Source organism: Falco punctatus, assembly GCF_963210335.1.
Source record: "Falco punctatus genome assembly, chromosome: Z".
NCBI lineage: Eukaryota > Metazoa > Chordata > Aves > Falconiformes > Falconidae > Falco > Falco punctatus.
In genome coordinates this window covers 52,605,729-52,630,334 of record NC_137586.1, presented here as the reverse complement: position 1 = coordinate 52,630,334, position 24,606 = coordinate 52,605,729, and the positions used below count along the sequence as shown (strand labels likewise).

Sequence of the window (24,606 nt, the reverse complement as noted above, 5' to 3'; positions counted from 1 at the left end):
CCCTGCCCTATGCTCTGCTAGGATGCTACACTGAATGCACAGAAATCTCAGGGATCTCTCCCTGGTTATCAGCAAACTTAAGAGAAACTGCCATTCTTATTTCCTGCTGGTGCTGCAGGTAGAAAACCCACCATAACTTCCTTCATATTTTCCACCTAACTGCTGTGAAAGTGGCTTGTGAAGATCCACCTTGTGGAGATGCTTCAGCTGCAGTGAAGACACCCTTCTGAAGATGCAGTATGTATTTGAGGACTTGACTAAAGATTCAGGTAGCTGTTGCCAATCTGCTACATGATAGAACAGGTAGTGGTATCATTGCTGGCATATTAGAGAATGTGGGTGTATCTACATGAGTTGTAGGCATGGTGGTAGCTGCACTTCAGACATTGCCATCAAGCACAACATGTTGTTGGCCCAAATTACCATTTTCTTTCGTGTCACTATAGATTCATTGTGGTCATTGCTATTTTTATTTGTCTCCCTCTCCTGTGATCACACACGAGATAGTCTGAACAGTCTTCACTTCCTAGCAATGAACTTGATGCCACTCAGTGACAGAAATGGTCCAGCATTTCTACAGCCTATGTCTGAAATTCCGCCAGTAACTCTTCTGTGGCTGCAATGGCATAGATGCATATCATTGTTCATCAAGCAAAATGATGCTGAACTTCTTTCCGCCAGAGAATGCAGCTTACTGATTTATTATGTCTTACCATCTATCAACTGTGGCAAAGCAATATTCCGCTCTAGAAAACAAAACTGTAGTTTCCACATCTGCACATAAGCACAATAGAAAATAAGAATTAGATGTGTTAATATTAAGACTAGTAAGAGATCACTTTGGCTAAATCTTGAGCTCTTCATGTAGATGAAATGGAGGATGGAAATGTCCAGAAAACAGAAACCAGGTTCATGCATATGGTGCAAATGTTATGGAGAAAACGAGTCACTGGATAAAAAGAAAGGAAGAGGCACTGAGAACAAGGAGGAATTATTCTGTGAACATGGTACTTACTGATAAGATGAAAATTACTTACTACTCATGGCAAGGTAAAACTATTCTGGGAAAAAGTTCAGGTGTTCCCTATCTTTCCCTGCATAAGCCCTTTTCCAAAAATGATTCTACAGTTATCCCAGTTATTTCCTGAAATTACTTCTTGGTAGTCAAAGAACTAGTTTAGGAGAACCTGCGGAAACTGTATGTTTTCGCACTGCTTAACTTCACCATACAGTGGGCAAATCTTAGAACCATTAACCATTCTTTTCACCAGTTTGTGGAAATTGAATGAAAAAGGTAAAAATGGTGCTCTTCATTAGTAGAACAGCCAAAGACTCAAACGAGTAAACTAAACTTCTGTCCTCACCAGGAAAAAAACCCCACCAACAGTTAATATGCTCAAAAAGCATATTAAAAAGCAATGTAATTGCCCTTCTATCACAAGTTAGGCAGTCAGGTGGACAAAGAAAACGCAGATGTCATATCTTTGAGTTAGAAAATCTTTGATAATGTTCCACTTGGGAAGCTCACGAGCACACTTAGTCTTGTTGAAAGTACTCCAGAACTGATGCAAAATTGGTTAGAGATCTATTTTTAGAAGAAAAAACAGTTATCAGTGGCCTTCACTATCAAAATGGATGTAAAGATATATTAAAAGGTTTTTTGTTGAGGTCTGACCAGGATCTGGTATACGTTTATACACTTAGTAATTACTGGGCAGGTGATAAACATTACCTTAGCCTGGGAAAGACCACATGTTGGAGCATCCTTCTTGGAAATTCTAAATACTATTGATGAATAGAAGAAATATTCTGTGGGGGTGGGAGGAAGGAAAAAAAAAACCACAGGGATAAAGGCACTTACACATAACCTGTGCATAAGAACAGCCAGCTGTAGCAACTTGTGACGGGGATGAAGCACAAGTGTAGAAAAGGCTCTGGGAGCCAAAACCGATCTCAAAGTCTCCGTGAACCTGGACCATCAGGATTTTGTAGAAGAGTGCAAACAAAGGACCCAGTAGAACCGTTAGGTGCTCTGACAGGCACAATGCGGATATAGAGGCGAAGGGAATCGGCCCTTCATCAGTCAGGACTAGGTACAGGGGACCGCGTTCGGGGGGACCGCCTCGCCGCGGCCGGCGCCGGGCCAGCCCTGCCGGGGGGCGCTGACCCTCCCTCCCGCGGGTCGGGAAGCAGCGCCAGCGCCGACCCGCCGGGAATGGCACGGCTGCGGCCGCGGGCGGCTCGGACACGGAGCTAAAGCCGGTGCTTTTACACGGCCCCCCGGCCTTCGCAGGGCTTACTCTGGACCGCCCCTCAGTAAGCCGGGCGGGGGAGAACACCCCCAGGAGCTGGGGAGTGCCCGGCCAGCCTCATCCCGGCCGCCGGCGCCAGGCAGCACACAGCGACAGGCGCTCCGAGCCCTGCGAGGGGCAGCCGCCGGGCAGTGCCCCGCACCACCTCAGAGGGCCCACGGCGCCGGGGCCGCCGCCGCCGCCTCAGTGGGGCCGACCGCCCCGCCCCGCCGCTGACGGCGGCCGGCAGGGGCCAAGCTTTCGCTGGGGCGCTCGCCGCCGCGCTGGGCAGTTGTTCCCTGGTTCTGGGTCCCGCCGCTGCGCGGCCATGGAGCTGTGGCAGGTGCCGCTGCTCTTCTCGCGCCTCCCCATGTTCCCCTTCTTCGACCTGGCACACTACGTGGCCTCCGTCATGGCGCTGAAGGAGCAGCGGGGTGAGCGGGGGCCGCTGGCGGGACGGGACAGACACCCCCCCCCCCCCCCCCCCCCGCGTTCCCCTGCCGCGCCCCGGGCTTCCCCGTGTCTCCAGCTGTGCCCCCCGCACCGTGTGCCCCCGTCCCCTGATCGGGCCAGGCCAGAGAGGGGCTGGCAGCCCCCTGCCGCCGGCCGTCCCAGCCCCAGCTGGGTAAAGGTGGCCGGCGCGCAAGATGGCGGGGGGTGCCTGAGGGGGGCCGGGGTGCGCGGAGCGGGGCTGGGCCGGGCAGTGCCGGGCGGCGCCTGGGGTGACCCGCGGCTGCCGGGGTTTTGCCGCTGGATCTCTGCGGGAGCTGCAGGTGTCTCGCCCGGGTTGGAGTGTTAAAGCATCTCCGCGGTCTTTTGCCTCGAGGGTTGTCCAGCCTGCAAAATGCTAGAGTCTTGGTGTTCTTTTTCCAGTAGTTTTGGATCCTGTTTGTTTTTAATGACGGCGAGTGACTAAGCCTCAGCGCGTGTGCCGTACTCCCGCAGAACCTCAGGTGGTTTGTGTTCGGCCCGGTGTAGCGAGAGGTCTGTCGGCGCTCCCGGTGGCGCTGAAGCGCTGAAGCGCGGCGAGCAGAACGCCCAGCGGTGCGGTGCGGTGCGGTGCGGTGCGGTGCGGTGCCGTGCGGTGCGGTGCGGCGCGGCACAGACCCGCGGCGGGGGCTGCCGGGGACCCCGCGGCCCGCGGGAACCCCTCCCCCCGCTGCCCCGCCGGGAGCTCTTCCTGCAGCAGCACCCAGATGTTCTCTGGCAGGCCGTAAGCATGCAAATGAGTTTGTCTGCCGCCTTCATTAGGCCATCTGTCTAATTGACTGCAGAAGCCACATAGGAAGCCCCTAGCCACATTTTTCTTGCTTTCTCAGAAACAGAGGCACTGGGGAAATCAGCCAGGACTTTTGTTCAAAACTTTTCGCAGTTTTAAAGTCCCAAGAATAAAAGGGTTGGACACCCCGAAGTAAGATTTATGTATGCAGAGAAGGAATGAAGATCACAGGCCAATGACTCGCTGTGAGGTATTACATCTGAGAGGAGAGCTGCTCAACTTTCGGGTTTATATCCTTCACACAACCTGGTTATACAGGAAGCTGTTAAGGAAATTCTATCATCAAGGAAACAGCTTGGGAATCTAATGAGCAGGTTGTGTGCTAGTGACTTTTCCTGTTGCACCCATAGATTGTAAAATTTAATTAGGAAAGCTTTGTACTCCCGGTAACAGGGTTCTGGATTTTGTGTGAGTGCACATAATGACATTTCAACCTCTACATGCTCTTTTCCAGAAAATGCTTTGCACTATGGTTGTTAACCCCAAGCCTCATTTTTAGTCTTCGCAAATGTAGAGACTACCCATCTTCTAATGTTCAGAATAACTATTTGTGATGCAGCTTTGGACAGTTACAGTAACTGTGCATACCAGTTGACAGCGGGCTTTCAGGATTCAGTTTTCAGTTTGGGCCCCTCACTACAAGAAAGACATTGAAGTGCTGGAGGGTGTCCAAGGAAGGTTACCAAAGCTGGTGAAGGGTCTGGAGCACAAGTCTTATGAGGAGCAGCTGAGGGAACTGGGGTTGTTTAACCTGTAGGAAAGGAGCCTCAGGGAAGACCGTACTGCTTTCTACAACTACCTGAAAGGAAGTTTTAGGCAGGTGAGTGTTTTGGTCTCTTCTCCCAGGTAATAAGCAATAGGACATGAAGAAACAACTTCAGGTTGTGCCAGGGGAGGTTTAGATGGGATATTAGGGAAAAATTCTTCACCAAAAGGGTTGTCAAGCATTGGAAAAGGCTGTCTAGGGAAGTGGTGGAGTCACCATCCCTGGAGGCATTTAAAAGACACTTAGATGTGGCAGTTAAGGACATGGTTTAGTGTTGGACTTGGCAGTGTTAGGTTAATGGTTGGGCTCTATGATCTTAAAGGTCTTTTCCAACCTAAATGATTGTATAATTTGGTGATTCTAGTGCAGATTTGGGAGCGTCTGCTTGCTTCAGATTTTTAAGGCTCTGCCTTGTTTATATACTGAGAGCTTTGATCCCTTCCTAAATGTGTCAAGGTGAATTTTTATGTCCTTCTGGTTAAGTGCACTTAGCAGACTGTGGAGACTGATATAAAATGCTTACATGTGCCAGTGTGTTCAACAAATTTTGTTACTACTGCTAAAATTGTTTCTGGGTGCTAACTTAAATAATTTTGTGATATAACTGTTCCATTTAAAAAGAGACTTGTGTATAAAGGTATTTGATGTTATCATGCACTACCTTTAAACTTTCCTCAGGAATGGACACAAAGACCAGGGTGAGAGGTGTCTCTCCACTTTGCTAGCATCAGAATAGCTTTAGTGAGACAGCACTTCTGGACAGCAGAGTTGCTGTCAGAAGTCTGGTCAGATCCATGCCAATATTTTTCTTTTCTTCTTGGCTTAATAGCTGGAAAGTTCAGAACTCTTGAGTATCTTCTAATACTTTGAATTAATAACTGCAACTCAGGTGACTATATGTTGGTCCGGTGCTTACTTGCAAGTAGTTTGAACTGATACTGAATCATAACTGAAATAGCAGTCATTATGAAATAGTTAGGATGGATATATTAACATTGAATAATATTCTTTAGGCATTACTATATATTCTTTTTGCAAAATTGAAACAGTAGCTATATGTCACAGGGGATTAACTGAGTAACCTTTAGTGGCTGGTGATATAAGAAGCATGTGGTCAAAGGCACAGCCACATTTGTTTTATCTCAGATTACTTTCTCATTAAAATACCAAGCCCCCACACTGCTTAAAATCAGATTCAATGTGGATATTTGTATCATGGATGGGCATACACTAACTGGGACTTTTCCAGTCCTTCTAGCTCAATTTTCTTGCTGACTTAGGAGTGTTGGCAAACAACAGCAGTGACAACTGAAGTGTTTTCCACATGTTTTAAAATAAGAGTTCTTGGCTAGTACGTTCGGGATTGCTTAGGAGTGGTCCATTTGCAAGTCCAGTCAGTTGTAGAACTGGCAATTTTCTTTTTTTTTTTGGATGGAAGGACAGCAAAAGGTGTTGAGGGTTGAGAATGTGTCATACTTGGAAGGAATGTACTGGTTTTGTTCTTGCAAGTTTTCTATGACTTAATTCTGGTGGTCTGAAGAGAACTAATATTTTTTTGCATAATTTTGCTAGATTAGATCTGGCTTTATAAATCCTTAGCTTAATTGATGTTATTATATCCAGTTGAACAGAGGTGCTAGAGAAACTTCTACAAGTCCTTCGGGTTTGCTTTTTAGATGTGTACGTGGTATGTATTCCTGATTGCCTGTTTGGAACATGTTGGAAAGGTTAAAGCAGGTCTTATCCTACTGACAGAAATAGTTTGCTAGCAAGGTTTTTTTAATTACTGTTAATTAAATTTAAATAATTTTAAACTGTATTCAACAAAAGTCCTTGTGTTTTGAACCTTACCTTTACTTTCTAAAGTATACCATTTGCAGGACTAGTGGCCTTCTGTCAGATCGTATTTTGCATGGTTGTATGATACCTCATTAGTTTTACAGGATGCATCAGAGGACAAATATAAATGACCTCTTGTTTAAAAACATGTGACCCACTCAGAATTGAGTTTATTTTCTGAAAGGTTACATCTCAGTCATAATTTAGGTAGCAATGCTAAGATTATTAAATTAGTATCAGCATTATTTGCCTCATTGCCTTCTATGTGGTGTATATTCCTTGTTATAAAGCAGGTATGGACTGTTAAATACTTGAGCCAAGAAAATTCCAATGTTGAGCAGCAGAAAAGTCTTGAAATCCAGTGGAGTGTCCCGTCTCTTACCTTCTTCCATGTAATACCTAAATGAAGAAATTTGCATGCTTTGTTGTAGAGCTTGCTCATAGAGGACAATCTAGTAATAATAACAGGAATTCCTATATGTGTCCTCGAAACTGGAAACCACTTGCTGCTAGTTGTAAGGGAGAGTGTAGAAGCAGTGATTACTGAAAAGCAGGGGAATGGGTTTGAAAAGAGAAATAGCGAACTAATTTTAAAAAACCCTCAATTTCATTAATTTTTTTCCCCAGTTTTTTCCTTTAATCTGGCCTTCATTATAAGAAGTGAAAGATCATGAAAATACTTTTACAAAGTATGTAGGAGTGAAGGCAAATTGAACTAGAAACAATGTCAAATGTGCAGCAGAAATAAATTTAATCCTTTTCAAACATAATACATGAGCATCCTTTTTTCCTTAAAACTAGTTGTTACTAGCAGTGTTTCATTAATTGCAGTCAATGTCAATGTGTGTGAAAAATAGAATGCAGTGTGTTAAAGTCAAAGACACAACACTTGGAATGGTTTCTTTTCATTATTAGCAATTTGACCAAACACCAGCTGAGTGTCAGTTGGCTATCTCTCAGTCGTGCTGCATTTTATGGGGAGCGAGGAGGCTGCCAGTTAGGTGTTAAGGTGATACTTCTCTGCTAATGTAAGGTGAGAAGCGTCATGCTAACGAAAGATTGGCTGCTGCACACCCACCTCACAATGGAGGTCTGAAGTATAAGATTTTATTTTTTTTTAAACCTGGTCTGGAGGTTGACAGTTCTTGGATGTGGAACATCCTGTCATGATCTGGTTACTGGTCTTGCTTCAAGACCAGATCACTGTGCAGATTACTTCCTGTGTTACACCTTTCCAGGAGTTAAAGATTGTGCATAATGGTACAACTGATCTGTTAACAGTACGCCCCAGTTCTGCCACGTTTCCTGGTGATTTGTGATTTATAGTGGCTTCCTCCTTTAGCTGGGTTTTCTCATTCTCCTGTAAAGTTTGGGATGTTTCTTTTCTATATGGTCACGTTGCTGCTGTGGCATTATAGCACATTTAGTGGAGTTACTCAACAGAGAGAGTACTGCTGAACAAGGAGGATAGGATATACTCTTCTTGTTGCAAGAAAAGGAATTCAGCCCTTTTATGCTAAAGTAGATATATAGTAGTACTTGTAATGCAGCTGTGTCCTCAAATAAGAGAATAATTGCATTTGAGAAGAAAGCTACTATAGTTCTTTTGGACTTGTGTCTACTTAATATAATTATATTAATACAATTAATGTTTTTTTCTGGATGCAATGGCTGTCAGCATTTTTTGGTTTGGGTTTGTTTTTTTTTTTTGCGTTTCACTACCTCAATACAGTAAGCACAAACCATTAATACTCTTCAAGTGTCTTAACCTTTTCAAATATGTTGGTGAAAATAGGTCCACATTCAGTTATATGGGATCTGGATTTAATGACCCACTTTATGTTTTTACTTTTGCTGTTAAGTTACATCAGCAGGCTTTAGAATTTTCTTCTGTTAATTTTATGCACACGAACATAATTGATAGCTTCTTTGGAGAAGTGGTAATACGCAGTGACAAAGCTGAGCATAACCAGCTTGGAGGACTGGGTACTGCAGTACGGAAAATAAATTACACAGTAGTTTAAGAAAGATATTTTATATTCAGATGTGCTGTAATACTAAGGAGTGCTCACTTTTATAAATTGGCTGTTACATAGGAATTTACATAGTACTGCAGTACATCATAGCTGAATTGTATACAACAAGAAGTGAATTGTGTTGAGAGTGCCATGTTCTCTTTGATGCGTTGGAGCGTCTCATCTTGGATAAGAAACTTCTTTTCCCACAGAAATGCCTGAAAAACCAAGGGCTTCTCCTTTGAATTGGGATCAGATGTCAAGTTTTGTTTTGGTGCAGGCACTAGGTTTGATTTCTGCTTTTGTGGACTTCAGCCTTTGGGCTATGGAAAATTAAACTAGTTCATGCAAACAGGTCTACACCTGTGTAAAGGGGAAGTTTTGGTAACATTGGACTTTTGAAGTGGAAGGAAATAGTCAAAACAACTGCTTGAGGATCTTTCTGGCTTTGATAAAGTGTCATTTCCCCTGAACCTACTTAAGGCTTCCCATTACCTCCAGCATAATCTTTTAATATTGAATACTGTCTTGGTATAGTTCAGTTGCAATCTAAAAAGGATAATTAGTTTTAAAGATAATCAAATAAACCAAACTGTGAACCTTACAGATACTATTATGGCTTCAGGTAAACTTTTTTCTCGGTTCAGGATTGCAGGTGGAACTATTTAATAACTGTTTTGGATACTGCTTTCATTTTGGTCAGCAAACACAGTTAGTAGGGCATTATGAGGAAAAAGGAAAACAGTGACCTTGAATTCATGGAACACTCAAAAGCAGAAAGGGAATTCGTAGAATAAACCCCCAAAATTTACCGATACCAATCCTGTCTAGGTCAGCAAAGCCACTTGTGTATTTTTAATAGAAAATTGAAAGCAACTGTCTATCTGTGCCATGTTATTAACAATGAGATCTCTCAGCCATGCTCTGAAAGCTTTCTCTTGTTAGCCGAATAGTTATAATAAACCAACCCACAAAAGATACTTGGGGAACACAGTGTCCATCTCTCACTTTTTTTTAGATAGCATATGCCTAAGTCAGTGTACTCTAAAGTTTGCATTTCTGAAGACTCTTCCTGTGAGAGCCTATAAATTCCTGCAGGATCTTTCATTACTTAAAGGAGCAATGTTGGACTGAATGATTTGAAAAATATGGGCTTTTAAAACCTGATGTGATTCCCAAATTTTTCTTTCTGTTTATTCATCTTTTCCCTTTGTTTCAGGAGCTGTGGAAGTGTCAGTCCGAAGTCCAGTTGCCTGCTGGTTTAGTGCTATGCTTTACTGCTTTGGTGGTTCAGTTTTGTCTTCATTGATGCTTGCAGAACCTCCAGTAGCCTTTCTGGCAAAGAGCACAAATATTCTACTGGCCTCTTCAGTCTGGTAAGCAGCCACAGTTGTGTTAAATGAGTGAGTGGTATTGGTTCTGAGGAAGCTGTGCTTTGATCCTGTACCATCAAGTTTCCATGTAAATCAGAAGCTTAACTTAAATACGGATTTGGATTCTGTCTCTTCATCCAGAAAGTCACTGCAGCAAAATAGCTGTTATGATCCTGTTCTTTAGGAATAAAATGCTTGTAAGAGAGCAGCTCTTATGGGCTGTTGTATAATGAAATGTGCAGTCACTAGACTAGACTTGCCGAACATATAGTACTCCTGGTCAAACAGCTGAAAACATTATTTTGAAATAAAGTGGACTTCAGTTACTGCTTTTCTGGATATAGGTAAGTCATAAATGTAATCTATTTTTTCAGCAGTAGCTCTTGAAGACCAGAACCTGGCTGATGTGAAGAATTTGAACTTTTACTGTAATTGATGATCTAAGACAAGATCTTTTTTCCTATCCTCTAGTTTCTGCTTCCTGACATAATTTTTTTCTATATTTTACCCTTTCCCAAGTGGATGGGTGTTGTGGTGGAAGAGTAGAGAGCTGAATGGGTGTCATGGTTTAACCCAGCCAGCAACCAAGTACCACACAGCTGCATGCTCACTTGCCCCTCACCCCCATGGGATGGGGAAGAGAATCAGGAAAAAAAAAAGGTAAAACTCATGGGTTGAGATAAGAGAAGTTTAATAATTGAAATACGATACTAATAATACTAATAATGAAGAGGAGAAAGAGGGAATAAAAGCCACTGAAGGGCTGGGGGGTGTGTGGGGTGGCGGGGAAACAAGTGAGGCACAATACAGTTGCTCACTACACGTTGACCGATGCTCAGCCAGTCCCCGATTGCCCCCCTCCGGCCAGCTCCCCCCAGCTGATATACTGGACATGATGTTCTATGGTACAGAATATCCCTTTGTCTAGTTCAGGTCAGCTGTTCTGGCTCGGCTCCCTCACAGTTTCTTGTGCACCTGCTCACTGGCAGAGCACAGGAAATTGAGAAGTCCTTGATTTAGAGTAAGCACTACTTAGCAACAACTAAAACATCAGTGTGTTATCAATATCATTCTTATACTAAATAAAAAACACAGGATTATACCAGCTACTAAGAAAATTAACTCTGTTCCAGTCAAACCCAGGACAATGGGAAGTTGGGTATGTGAACGATGAAGAAATTTGGCCTGGTTTGGAATTCAGAAAAAGCACTGGAATTATTTTCTTATAAATGTAGCCCTCCAGTGGAGTTAATTTGTTCCAGAAGATGATCTTTGAAGAAACCCTCAAACTTAACGAAATTTGTGAGCAGCAGTGGGGTTTTCAATTTAAAAATCTCAATTCCTATCTTAGAAGGATGTTATCTGCTTGAAATCTTCTAGTATCTGTCCCTTGTAGCTTCTTAGGTTTTAAAATTGCAAATTCCTTAAAATGAAAGTATTTCTGTGTGTGTATAGTGTGTATCTATATATTAGTTTCCTGGTCTTCATGTTGCAATGAATATAACAGATTTCATTTAGGCAAATAAGTGAAATGAATAATGTGCAATAAATAGTGCAGTATTAACAAAGGTCCTAGAATCTGCTTATAGTTCATATTAGTCTGATGCGGGCAGCGTGACTGCTTCTTTTCAGAAATGACGCAAGTTAGGAGTACGCTTAAATAGAACATGATTCCTGTTGAACTTAACATGGTCAAATGTGATTTGCTGTGCACAAATAAAATGAGGTTTTAATGAGGAGCTATGAATGTTATGAAACCTTTTAAGCTTCTGCTTTTACAGAGGTCTCTCTTCATGAGTATAATGGCTTTTAATTCTCCGTCCCAAATCACGTGAAATGAAATTCCCCAAGCCGTACACAAACCTGGAAAAGAAAAAGGGGTTGTGCGACGCTTGAGAAATGCTCCAATACTCTGTAGGACAGCGACATCTACTGTCAGCAGGTGTTGCTAGCAGAAATTACGGGCAAAACTGCGTGATCCAGTTTACCAGTGCTTCGGGGTCCTAAACCCAATTTCTGCAACTGTAAATTAAGTCTGGTTAGTGTTGTCTGTTGAGTACATGCCTTAAATGGCTGTTTGCAGTAGGCATTAGAATACGTGCTCTCTATACATGTTTGACTTCATAACAACTGAAGCTGGGTTGTATACAAAGGCAATTGACTTTACAATAGGAGAAAAAGGAATAATATAAGCAGTTCAAAAGTAAGGCTAAAACGGAGCACCAGAGCAGTAGTTTGATGATGATGTAAATTCCAGTAAATTTTTTGCATGTGAGAATAGGCTATTGCATGCTCGACTGGGAGGTCTTTGGAAGTTTGCAGTGGCACGGTAGTATATCCACTGTATTAAAAAAAAAAAAAAAGTATATAACTAGGACAGGACTTCAGCTAAACTTTGCCCTTCTGGGGAGGAAGCTTCCTGGCATTCTGCTGTAAAGCATAAGCATTTTTTTCACAAAAAATAAAATCCAACCAAAACCCCCAAACCAAGTGCTGTCCTGATTTCTAATCTCTAACCATGAAGCACAACTTTTCCTAACTCTGGTGTTTGCTAGTAGTTCTAATGAAGTAAACTAGACATGGGAGGTGCATCTCTGCATTGCAGCCTGAGTAAACAGGAGAAGGATACAGACAGGATTGAGCTCAGAAGCCTAAATCAACAGGCAAGTATCTTTTTGAGGGCTTTCTGTGCTTGTGCTTAATTGTTATGCCCTTATTCCTGTGCTGAAATAATCTAGATACTTTATCTCAATTGTTTTTTTGAGACCTTAAAAAGACTCTTAAAAAAAGTCTCTGCAAGAACTTAATTTTGTTTATGATTGAAGAGATACAATAAAACACCACATAATCTAATCTTTTAAAATTTACTGTCAACTTAGGATTTCATTGTTAGCCATTTTTAACTTCGTCTTGAAAGCAACTTGACAAAAGATATTATTAGATTTTGAGTTCTGTGCTTTCAGTGCTTTGAAAAAAGATATGTGATTGTAATTGGCAAGCTGGAATAGCTAGAATTAGTGGTTACTAAGATGTGAAATGTGTTTGAAAATATATGTGCATTTCATCTGGCATGACACTAACTAGTGGAGGCATTCTTGCTGAAGTTATATAATTCCATATACCTATCAGTATGAAAGCATGGTGTCAGCATGTAACTTACTACCCTGTTGTAATCCTATTAAAAACCCTCCAATCCAAAAAAAACCAACCCCCAAACCAAAACCCCTAGCCAAACACAAGATAGCCCACAAAACCCCACACCATGCCAAGTCAGTCAGATGCTGATTTAATACTTTGAATTACATGCTATGTAAGCTATAAAATGGTTGGTAAAATTTAAAGCCGTTTCTTGTGCTTTAGTGGATTCTTCTTTGGGACAATGAGGCAGTAAGAACAATTTCAAGTAATGTCTGATGATTTTGGTGCAAGAGCTCAAGCATGCTCAAAAGCATTTCCAATATGTCTACCACACAAAACAGTGAGTTATCAGTATATCATGCATTGCTAGTCGTACTCCAAAAAACCTTTAAAGGTTACTGGAAAGTGAATTCCTTAGCAAAACCTTTTGAATGCTACTAATGGGTTTTCTCATGATTTGCAGGTATTTTATTTTTTACTGCCCACAAGACATATTCTACCAGTGCTTTGCCTTTCTGCCTCTTCGGCTTCTGGTTGCAGGAATGAAAGAAGTGACTAGAACTTGGAAGATAACAGCTGGCATTGCACATGCGGACAGTCACTTCAAAGATGCCTGGCTTGTCATGATAGCTGTGGGCTGGGCCAGAGGTAACATGCATAACATCTTGGTCTGATGGATTGTGATGTTTTCGAGTGGTATTTAAATGGCTAGCCCTTCAGCATAACTGTAGCACCATTCCTCACTGTGCTAGATATGATAGTCCTAATACAGTCTGTTATCCCCTTAGGGGCTCAAGGCAAAAGTCTGTGCAGCAGTTTTTCTGCCTGGATTAAGGGTGACATTGAGTGACTTTGAGGGAGGTTCATCTTATCCCTTCAGAAGGTCTTGTGAGGACTTGTAGGATGGGCAGTTGATGGCAGTAAAGAAGTAGATCTGTGTAGCTTCAGTGCTATTACTAAACCTTCAAACAGCATATTTCCTCAGAGCTGTTTTTCTTGCATGTGGCTGAAGAAGAGAACTTGTTTTCTTAGCTTTTTGGGTTGTAACTATTAGCTGATTTTAAACACAGGAATTAACCTTTTTGCCTGCCTGCTGTTTGGATTAGGACTCTGGAAGCTACCTTTCTAGCAGCTGTAGTTGTAGTCGCATTAGAACCACTTCAGGAAGAAGTAGTGCAGCTCTTGTTTCTATGTGCTTGATTCTGTTCTGCTTTGGGAAACAACACATGTTCAATGTGATGATCTGATGTATGCTTCTCACAGGTTATAATATAGATCAGTCTCATTGGACAGAGTGTCTTAACACCTCCTTATGTCTTGATTCTTTTAATGTAAAAATACATATCCACTTTTCTTGCAGAGGGTCCCTGTAGTTCATAGAGACATTCTCTGTACTTACATGATGACATGAAGAATAGATTGATATTAAGCCTCTCTGGAGATTCAGGCATTTGTTTGTAGTGATGAATGCATCAGTTCAGATGCTGTCAGATAAAGGTAAACCTGAGGCTCTTGCTGAGTAGCCAGACCTCTAAGGTGTCATGTTAGTTGTGCAAGTCATGCACGTATAAAAGATTGGATTAGTCTCTTAAAGTCTAAGCTTTGGGTACCACATTTGGCACCTGTTTTGCTGGGTTAAAAATGAGTTTTGCTGGGAACAGTAATAGGTTGTGCAGTAGTGATAGCAGTCAGTGGAGGCTTATTGTAGATCTCTGCAATTTCAGGAGCTGGTGGTGGCCTGATTTCCAACTTTGAGCAGCTGGTGAGAGGAGTGTGGAAACCTGAAACCAATGAACTACTGAAGATGTCCTAGTAAGTTTTCTAAAGAAGACTGCAACATATTAACTGTTGTTTTGCTAACTCCTTGCCTTGACACTCACTTCTAGTGGTTCAGATAAAAAAAAAAAAAAAAGCAGGAGGACATGTTTCTGCTCAACGTTTTGGTGTGTATCTTGTGAAAGATTGATTGATGATCTTTGGTAATTTTAGAAGATGTTTTAATCATTTAGGTTCACAGCACCAGAGCACCAAATGGGAACACTAGTCATCAAAAATCATTTGGCAGCAAGTAGTACTGAGTCAGTAAGAAGTTTCTGGAAAGCAGTATTAACTCAGTTTGTCTTACAGGGATGTGGTCTTCTATGCAAAATGAAGGGACAGTGGTACCAGAAGTATGCAAGTGAAGTCTGCCTTTTCGTTGCATGCTCTGAGCATTGCTAAGATAGCTTCCTTTGAGTGTTGTCACTGTTACTTTCTCTGCCAGTACTGTTTTCCTCCATAGGTGTCAGTTGTTTGAGAAGATGCAAATCAGTTATTCAATATAGCAAAAAAGTACTGCAAGATAGGAAATGTTACTCCTCTTGCAGAAGCAAAGAATGGGAATATTGCATGGCTCCCAGTTTAGTCTGTACAGTAAAATGAGAGTTGAAGACAGGCTAGAAAGCCACAAGCTATTATTGAAAGTCAAGATAAGTGTACTATGGTAATTTCCTAAAAACTGTTTGATCTTTTCCATATTACTCTCAGGTCTTTAGAAATAATTATTTTTTTTAAGTTATCTTGCTTTACTTCAGCCAGTCTTCGCAACAGAATATCAGAAAAGAAATTTGTAGCCTTTCCTTTGGCAATATTTCAACTTTTTATGGCTTATCTTAGTTGCTGGCTTTTTCTGAAGTTTAGAATTTCTCTCCCTCTGCCAGTGCGCAAGTGGCAGTCTTGAAAGCAAACTTCCAGAGGGACGAGGTCGCTGTCAATAATAGCACTGTAAATGCAAATAATGCTGTACTTACTGGTCCAACACTAGAGCAGCTCTTACTGACTGTGGCGGTGCTTGCATGTATTCTTCTCTGTGGTGGATGTGGCTCAAAATAACACAGAAAGAATTATTAAAATTATGTGTAATATATAAAGCTTAAGGATATTAAATAGAAGTAACTTACCAAGTTAAACAGATAAGACATTCTGCAGATGGATGAGATGTCTGTATACATAGTTGTTTTTAGACTGCCTGAACAGTAAGTTGATGCAGTAAATCTCTGAGTTACTGAAAAGACAGTGAAGAATGTGTCTACACTAGATGCTCTGTGATAACAGGAATGCACCTGTACATGTCACATGTAGATGCAGATTAAGAAACGCACAGAATTTTTCTGCCAGTATATTAGGGCTCTCTTTTCAGACTAGATAACTGACCAAAGTTGGGTTTTGACTGCATACCTAGCAAGGGATTTACCACCACAATGAAGATAGCTAAAAGATGTAAATCTTTGCATGTCTCAAGTCAACATGACTGTGTTGGCAAAACCTGGTAGCATACGCCAGGCTCAAGTCAATTATAAGCTGACTGCAACCCTAGAACTGCTGGAGAGTCACAGTGGACCAACATTTTGGACTACGTTATTCTTCAACATTTTAAGCAACTCCTTGGAGTAACTAACACCTGGAGTATAGGAGAGGAATCGTTTATTTTTAAGTCTAGTCTGAGTAGTGCAGACTTTGTTATTTAACTCCTCAGTAAGATATATTGGGAGAGGAAGGCAAACAAGGTGACCTATAGAGACTGAATAAAGGCATTGATTTGAGGAGGATTGTTGAGTATGAATTTGCTGGGTGTGTAAAGTACTGTTGAACTCTATGCTTGTCCATATTACTGACAGAAAGCATAGTAATAGTATATAAACTGAAAGTCTTAGTTTAATTATGGCTAGGTTTTGGACCTTGTCACTGTTACCACAAGTTTTCCTTAGTTCTGTTCAGAAGTAATTCTTTTGCACACTAAGAACGTTTATTGCTTTCTAGACCATGGCAGCTTTCACTGTAGAGCAGAGAAGAGAAATTAACATTGTTTGTTTGAATTCCAGCCCTGTGAAGGTAACATTGATAGGAGCAGTTCTTTTCACTCTGCAACACAGCCAGTACTTGCCAATAGCAAGACACAACCTCATGTTTTTATACACCGTATTTCTTGTTGTCTCCAAGGTAAGAATGTCATAGTGTTGCAAGAAACTAAATAACAAAACCCATTTTGTTTCATTATTTCAAAGCAAAGAATATGCCGTCAAACATTCTATCACAAGGTAGAATACATGCTTCTGCATGGATGGTCAGCTCCTGCTGAAGTCTTAAACCCATATATAATCTTCTGTATGTGAGCAAAATGGAAGACCTGTTCTGTTACTGATACTGTTTAATGCATGGCGGGGGGTGGTGGTGGTGTGTGGGAAAGAAAAAAATCAGTAGTATGGGCATCCAACAGTTGATATGCTAGCCTTGTATGTCCATAATCTCAAACAAACTTTATGCTTGTAGAAAGAAACTCTCCTGCTCTCTGCCTTTTGCTAGCTTCTTAATGCCTTCCTCGGTTTGCAAAGAGAGCTAGCTAGGGTTTTATCTAGCTTAAGTGTTTGCAACGGAGGTGTTTAGGTGGGAAGAGAAAGTATCAAAACCACTTTGAAGTAGCTGTAACTACTTTTATAATAAAATAGATACTACCTCTCTTTTGAATCCTTTAAACCCTCCAGTTTTGTTCATTTCCATGATGATGCCTGTCTTCAGGATTATTAGCTAATAAGGAAGTGTAGTCTCTGTATTAGCAGATGTCTGGAGATTTTAAGAGCTTCAGAACTGCTGAACAGACTAGAGATTGTCTTAAAGTGGTAGTTGCCAGTCTCCTTTCTGTGAAGTATCTGACAAGTGTAATTCTAAGGAAGTTACTTCAGGGAGCCAAGACTTCAAGCTGATGCTCATGATTCTCCACCTAAACCAATAAAGGCATTGTTGAACTGGGGGTGCTGGGAATGGGAAAGGAAAGGAATGTTATTCTGGAAGTCAGAAATTACAGCTGTCTTTAGATGGTGGCTGTCAGGCTGCAGTGAAGTGACTTAAGTTCTTAACCTGATGGTCTTACTGACAATCAGGAACTTGAGTATCCACTTAACTGCTAAAGCAACAGTTATGTGTTCTAAGGAATTTTCATCTAAATCTCTCAGCTTTATGGAATAAGTATGGCCGTCTGGATTTCTAACTGAAGTCTGGCTGTGCATATGTATTTAGCTGCTTTCTTTTTGCATTCTTTTGATTTAAATCGAAGTAGCCACCTTGTTTACAGATTTTTAGTTTGAACAAAGTACAAAACCTAGTAAAAGTTGCTCTTCACTTTAGTTGTATGATGTTAAATGTGGTTTACTCTTAGAATTATTTTAATAAACCTACATAGAAAGTTTTTTGTGCACATTGTTTGTGTATAGGTATGTGAAGAGTGTAGGTCATAAAGAAAAGCATTCTTTGATCAATTCCAGCTAAAACGAGCATATTTCTGTTCTTGGTTGGCATGGCCTCATGCTTGTGTAGAAAGTTAGAAATGCCATACATATATTCAGCTTTGGACTTGTTTCCAATTGCTGTGAAGTCATTAAAACTTTTATTGTAACTTGATTGTTGTTTTTCCTAGGTAACAATGACGTTGACAAGATCTGCAACTTCTCCATTTGCTCCCTTTGAGGCTGCATTAGGCCACATGTTCTTTGGCTTGCAAAAGACACCATCCAAAGTGAAGGGTGAAGGTGCTGCATCTTCCAATGGCTCTTCAGTCTGTGACCGGTCTTCTGAACAGCAGCATGATGGTGTTAAGAAAAGACAGGCAAAGAAAACAGAATAAGTGTCTTAAAATCTTTGATGGTCATGACCTTTGAAGATGTTTGTATTTCAGATTAGGCTGGCTGAGAAATTTGTTTAAAGAAATGCATGTGAGGAGAGAACAGGGCTGTATACTACTGTGGTGTTGTTTGCCTTCAGAATGTGTTTTGTAAGCTACTGTTCAGATGTCTAAATGCACATGTTGGATTTTTAAGCTAAAAACTACAATTTTTTATGTTGGTTTTAAGTTTACTAGATTTTGTATTTATGATAACTTCAACTGCTTTAATACTAAACAGATATTTTCAAAATGTGACAGTCGGGTTTTTTTGTCTGATAATACCACTTGTTTCACCTCTTCCCACCTTCCACTGATTCTTACATTTCATTTGGATAGCACATATTTGCACTGCCAAGTGTTCACATTAGCTTGTCTCAAATAAGAAAGTCATCATCTGAGTAACACTTTATCACATTGCACTGTAAGGCCATGAAAGTGTACTGAACTCATGCCTTTAATTAGAAAAATAACTGAATTAACTGTTGAAGAATTGCACTGGTCTAGATTTTCTTCCTTTACTTAGGTAAATATTTTTTGTACTTTTTTTTTTTAATAACTGAATTATCTGGCACCTTTAAAAATCTTTGCAGTTGGCAAGTAGACAACGTTTCTGTATTTTCATTGTTGGCTTACTTTGACACTTTACTTGCAAGCATTTGGTACATTGCTGTTTTTCATGTTACGTAGGTGATTTACTTGTGGTTTGCAGTTATCTTTTAGTTTGATTGGAACTAGACATCTCTGCCTGTACTTTTATCCAAGCATGTGCATTTTTTTATTTCCAAAGCCAAACTTCCTTTCAAAAAAAGAATACCGGACAGTACATTTACCTCATTTCTCATGAGTTCGTCCCTGTTTTGCTTGCTGTTAATAACCACCAGCACCAGTTTGTAGTGATCACCTCTGGTGCCATTGTGGAAGAAGCCTGCTGTCACCTACAAAATTCTGGGGTTTTTGATCATGGGCCGATTTACGTGACACCAGGCCTCTGCTGGTGACAGAAGGCATACACCTGCCTGGAATGGGGAAAAATCTTTGCGCAGGAGTTATCAGGGCTCATTGAAAGAGCCTTAAACTAATTTGAAGGGGGAAAGGGACAAAACCAGGCTTGCTAGAGAGAAGCCTGAGCGCCGGCAAGCTAATGTTTGAGGGATGGTGTGCTAGTGAGGTCCTTTGGTCTGCCACCTCAGTGGAGGTAGGGGCTGGAGAGGCATGTGACAGCAAAGACACAAAGGTTATTGTGTTAGAAACCATGGAAGTGCTTGAGAATGGTCATGTAGGAATTAGGGCTTCTCCCCCCAAAAAGGTGGTAGGAACTATAGCCCAACTGAAGTGCATCTACAGCAATGCATGCAGCATGGGCAACAAACAGGAGAACCTGGAAGCCATTGTGCAGCAAGAAAACTGTGATACAGTTGCCATCATGGAAACATGGTGGGATGATTCACGCAACTGGAGTGCTGCAATGGATGGCTATAAACTTGTCAGAAAGGATAGGCAAGGAAGAAGAGGCAGTGGGGTAGCCCTGTATGTTGCAGGGTGTTTTGACGGTCTAGATCTTAATGTTGATGATAGAGTTTGGTGTTTATGGGTGGGAATCAGGGGAAAGGCTAACAAGGCAGATACCATGGTGGGAGTCTGTTATAGACCACACAACCAGCATGAAAAGCCAGATGAAATATTCTCAAAGCAGCTGGGAGAAGTCTCACAATCACTAGCCCTTGTTCTCATGGGGGACTTCACCTTGTCAGGTATCTGCTGGAAATACAGAACAGAAGAGAAGAGTAAGTTCAGGAGATTCCTGGAGTGTGTGGAAGACAAATTCCTGACACAGTTGGTGAGGGAGCCAGGTAGGAAAGGCACCCTGTGATGTGATGGTTGGAGGCCACCATGGGCACAGCGATCATGGAATAATAGTGTTTTTCATTCTTGGAGAAGTAAGGAGGGAGTTCAGCAGAACGGCTGCCTTGGACTTCTGGAGGGCAGACTGGCCTGTTCAGGAGCCTGGTTGACAGAGTTTTTGGGGAGGCAGTCCCGAAGGGCAAAGGCGTCCAGAAACACTGGACATTCTTCAGGAAGGAGCTCCTACAGACGCAGGAGCAGGCTGTCCCCATGTGCTGAAAGACAAGCCGGTGGCGAAGAAGGCTGACCTGGCTGAGCAGGGAGCTTTGGCTGGAATTCGGGGGGAAAAAGGAGTCTGTGAGCTTTGGAAGAAGGGGGCAGGGCACTCAGGAGGACTACAAGGGTGTCATGAGGTTATGCAGGGAGAAAATGAGAAGGGCCAAAGGCCAGCGACAACATAATCTGGCTGCTGCTGCAAAACACAGCAAAGAACATTTCTACAAAGGCGTTAGCAACAACAGGAGGACTAAGGAGCATCTCCATCCTTCGCTGGATGCATGGGGAAACATAGTGACAAAGGATGAGGAAAAGGATGAGGTACTTGACGCTTGCTTTGCCTCAGTCTTCAATAGTAAGACCAGCTGCTGGGGTACCCAGTGCCTGAGCTGGAGGACAGGGACAGGGAGCAGAATGAAGCCCCCATAATGCAAGGGGAAACAGTCAGCGACCTGCTACACCACTTGGACACAGACACCAGTCTGTGGGGCTGGATGGGATCCACCCGAGGGTACGGAGGGAGCTGGCAGAAGTGCTCCCCACAGGACTTTCCATCATTTGCCAGCAGTCGTGGCTAACCAGGGAGGTCCCAGTGGACTGGAGGTTGGCAAATGTGACACCCATCTACAAGGCGGGCAGGGAGGAGGATCTGGGGCACTGCAGGGCTGTCAGCCTGACCTCAGTGCCAGGTCAGGTTATGGGGCAGACCATCCTGAGTGCCAACACACAGCACATACAGGACAACCAGGTGATCAGGCCCAGCCAGCGTGGCTTTGTGAAAGCCAGGTCCTGCTTGACTAACCTGATCGCCTTCTATGACAAGACGATCTGCTTAGTAGATGAGTGGTGAAGTGTCTAGAGAGCAAGTCTTATGAGGAGCAGCTGGGGCAACTGGGGTTGTTTAGTCTGGAGGAAAGGAGCCTCAGGGAAGACCCTATCACTCTACAACTACCTGAGAGGAGGCTGTAGCAAGGTGGGTGTTGGTCTCTTCTCCCAAGTAACAAGCAACGGGACAAGAGGAAATGGCCTCAAGTTGCACCAGGGGAGGTTTAGATTGGATATTAGAAAAATGCCTTCACCAAAAGGGTTGTGAAGCATTGGAAGAGGCTGCCCAGGGAAGTGGTTGTCACCATCCCTGAAGGTACTTGAAGGATGTGTAGATGTGATGCTTAGGGCCATGGTTTTGTGTTGGACTTGGCTGTGTTAGGTTATCTGTTGGACCTGATGATCTTAAAGGTCTTTTTCAATTTAAATGATTCTACGATTCTAAAATAGCAGCAGCACTGGAACTATTTATTAGTGTTTGCTTAACTGATACCTGCTTTTTGCATCTTTTTTGCACATGAAGTGGAGCAGTTCTATGAAGCAGTTTGTATGAAGCGGCATACACTTCAGAACTGAGAATTTTGACATTAGAGATGTTACATTTCATAAGAATAGAATCTTTTCAGAGGAATCTTTCATTGATATGCCAATTTTTAGAATAAATTAAACTATTTTTACAGAGTTAGATTATTTGTCTTCAGATAATACTTCTTTGAAGAGTATTCTTCAGCAAGAGGTGGGTTAATCTTTGTGTGGCAATGCAGAGGAGAATGTGGAGGGAGATCTGATTTGAAAAGACAAAGTTCTAGTTCTACGTACATACCTAAATTTAGAAAAACTGTTATCGGTGCTGTGCTTACAGAAAGAAAAAAAAAATACCCAAGAAATTTCTTGTACCTGTCTAGTCACATTTCCATGGTAGTGACTAAAACCATTGAACTCCTCAGTTTGGAACCCCAACTGTATAGCAGGTGTGTTGTATCTTGAAAGCTAAAATGAGTATTTTATTCAACAGAGAAGAAGTAAAAAACAAAAACAAAACCAAAAACAAACAAAAAAAAATAAACCCACCAAAAAGAGCCCCCAGCTCTTCAGACAAAATTGCAATCATATTCCTGACATTTTACACTGAAACTCAGTGCACAATTATGAATGCTTGGAGTATTCACTTGCAGGATGTCTCAGTTTTTAGTATCATGGATGTATGGATAAACTTGAAGCTGCCAGCTAAGTAGTTAATGATCAACTAGTTATTCAGCAACACCAGCACAAGTTGTCAACAGTGTTTAAAACTTGTGGATTTTTTTTTTTTAAATTGTGTATACTAGATCACAAGAACCATATGGAATTGGATTGTGGTATGGAACTGTGTTGCACAACTGTGAAATATTGGCTGATAACTGGCTACTCTGAACCCAAATAAATGTGAAAACATGCTTAGACTAATTATTTAACAATTCTGCAATTTGAAAGAAAATATATGGTTTTGTATTCATTTTGGACTCAAAAATAACATTTTTTTTTAAAAAAAGTTGTTTTTCTTGACTGAACACCTTAAGAGAAATACACATCACACTAAAAATCTATATTGTTGTGAAACAGAACATAAGTTATGCTGAAAGAAATCCCATTGTAAGAACCATGAAAACAAACCTTCATGTTTAAAGATCTTGCAGGCTTCTGAAGGATGATACTGAATAGTTACATGCAAGTTTAACACAAAATGCAATAAAAAAAGATAACCAGTTTCTCAGGGTTCAACCTGAATTCTGTAGGAGACTAATACTGTCGGTTCAGGATGCCTTAAATAAGCAACTGCTTCCTCATTTTCATGCTGATAGTTCCGCATCTCTCCTAAACCTCTCTCTGTTAGATTGGTAAGATTTCCTTACACTGTTCTGTTCTGGTAAAGCTTGTCAGATTCAGCAGAACTGTGTATGTGAACTAGTTGGCTGCCTCTAATTCTGTCATTAGTCTTGTAAAATTAGAAGTAGTTCTTTTGTGCTAATATAAACTAAGGCTTGAAGGAGTTGTTTTATCAGCTTAATTCTCAGGCTGGAGGAGCCTATTCCTGATTAATCAAATTGCTATTCTGGGTCTTCGTTTCTATTAAGTATGCCCAATTTCTGTAAAAAAGAGTACCTTCAGATGTGATTCATGAACAGAACCAAAGTTGCTTTAGGTGATAAATGCATTTTGCTTTCCTCTTCAATATTTTCTACGTTTCATTTTATTGGAAAGAAGTGGAGGTAGAACAATATCATACAGACAGTGCCTTCACTTCCAGTGTCAGTATATTAGGCAAGACACAGTTGCTCAAGAATTCCAAACATCTGTCCTCTGTAGGAATCTGAATTTGCTCAACATAAGGGCCATGCTGAAAGCTAGCATGTTCCAACAATCTAGACAGTGAATACAAACCTTAGACAGAATGAAAACTCCTAATTTCTAAGGTTAATCCTAATTTCTAAGGTCTAAATGAATTCTTACAAAGAGTAGCAACAGAGAAGCAGCATTTGACACTAAGATGAGACTCAAAAATCTGTTGTAAATAGTAAGTTGCATTTGTTCTGATAAAACTGCCCCATTAAGCAGTCAGTTGCCTTTTGTGACATTTCTGAAAATGCCCAGCAAGGAAGAGATAGCAATGTGAACATGGATAGAGAAATATATTGATATTGTTAGGCAAGAACAGCCTGCTCCACACTGATCTGCAAGTGGGTTTTATCTACAGCCAGGAAGTAGAATGTGATCAAAATGGCATACCAAATAAAAACTCCTGCAACCAAGTTTGATAAACTAGTGCATGCATATGTCCAACAACTTCTGTGAAGGAGGGACATAACAGGTTGCTGATAGAGGAGGAACAGAACATGTTGTCTGGGTGGGGATTGGTGATGAGTGGTGTCCCTTACGGGTACGTATTGCATATTGGGACCAGTGCTGTTTAGTATGTTCATTAACAGCATAGTGGGATCAAGTGTACCCTCAGCAAATCTGCAGATGACATCAAGCTGAGTGGTGTGGTTGACATGCCTGAGGGATGAGATACTATCCAGAGGGACCTGGACAAACTGGAGAAGTGGGCCCATGTGAGCCTCATGAGTTCAACAAGGTCAAATGCAAGGCCCTGCACCTGGGGCAGGGAAACCTCTGGTACCAATACAGGCTTGGGGGATGAAGGGATTGAGAACAGCTGTGCTGTATCCTGGGCTGCATAACAAGAAGTGTGGTTGGCAGGTCAAGGCAGGTGATTCTGGCCCTTTG

The 24,606-nt window shown here is 41.6% G+C and overlaps 1 protein-coding gene and 1 long non-coding RNA gene across 3 annotated transcripts in view; one reads left to right on the top strand and one right to left on the bottom strand.

Moving 5' to 3' along the window:
• LOC308056665 overlaps window positions 1–24,606 on the bottom strand; it is a 383,794-nt gene that overhangs the window by 252,965 nt on the left and 106,223 nt on the right. The gene's annotated exons all lie outside the window — the stretch shown is intronic.
• TMEM38B (transmembrane protein 38B) lies at window positions 1,423–22,785 on the top strand. 2 transcript variants are annotated; one of them, XM_080372388.1, is made up of 6 exons: window positions 1,423–2,725; window positions 9,410–9,566; window positions 13,165–13,349; window positions 14,426–14,513; window positions 16,562–16,679; window positions 18,151–22,785. In XM_080372388.1, the coding sequence occupies exons 1-6, from the start codon at window positions 2,620–2,622 to the stop codon at window positions 18,355–18,357; spliced, it is 861 nt and encodes a 286-aa protein (XP_080228514.1). In that variant the 5' UTR covers window positions 1,423–2,619; the 3' UTR covers window positions 18,358–22,785. The 2 variants fall into 2 exon arrangements, with proteins under 2 accessions (XP_080228514.1, XP_080228515.1); XM_080372389.1 differs by lacking the exon at window positions 1,423–2,725 and adding an exon at window positions 2,780–4,390.

Bases quoted from the DNA above. Each gene is read 5' to 3' on its own strand.
- TMEM38B (XM_080372388.1), top strand. From the start codon at position 2,620: ATGGAGCTGTGGCAGGTGCCGCTGCTCTTCTCGCGCCTCCCCATGTTC. The intron at 14,514-16,561 runs GTAAGTTTTCTA...TTTGAATTCCAG, and splicing joins GAACTACTGAAGATGTCCTA to CCCTGTGAAGGTAACATTGA. The intron at 16,680-18,150 runs GTAAGAATGTCA...TGTTTTTCCTAG, and splicing joins TATTTCTTGTTGTCTCCAAG to GTAACAATGACGTTGACAAG.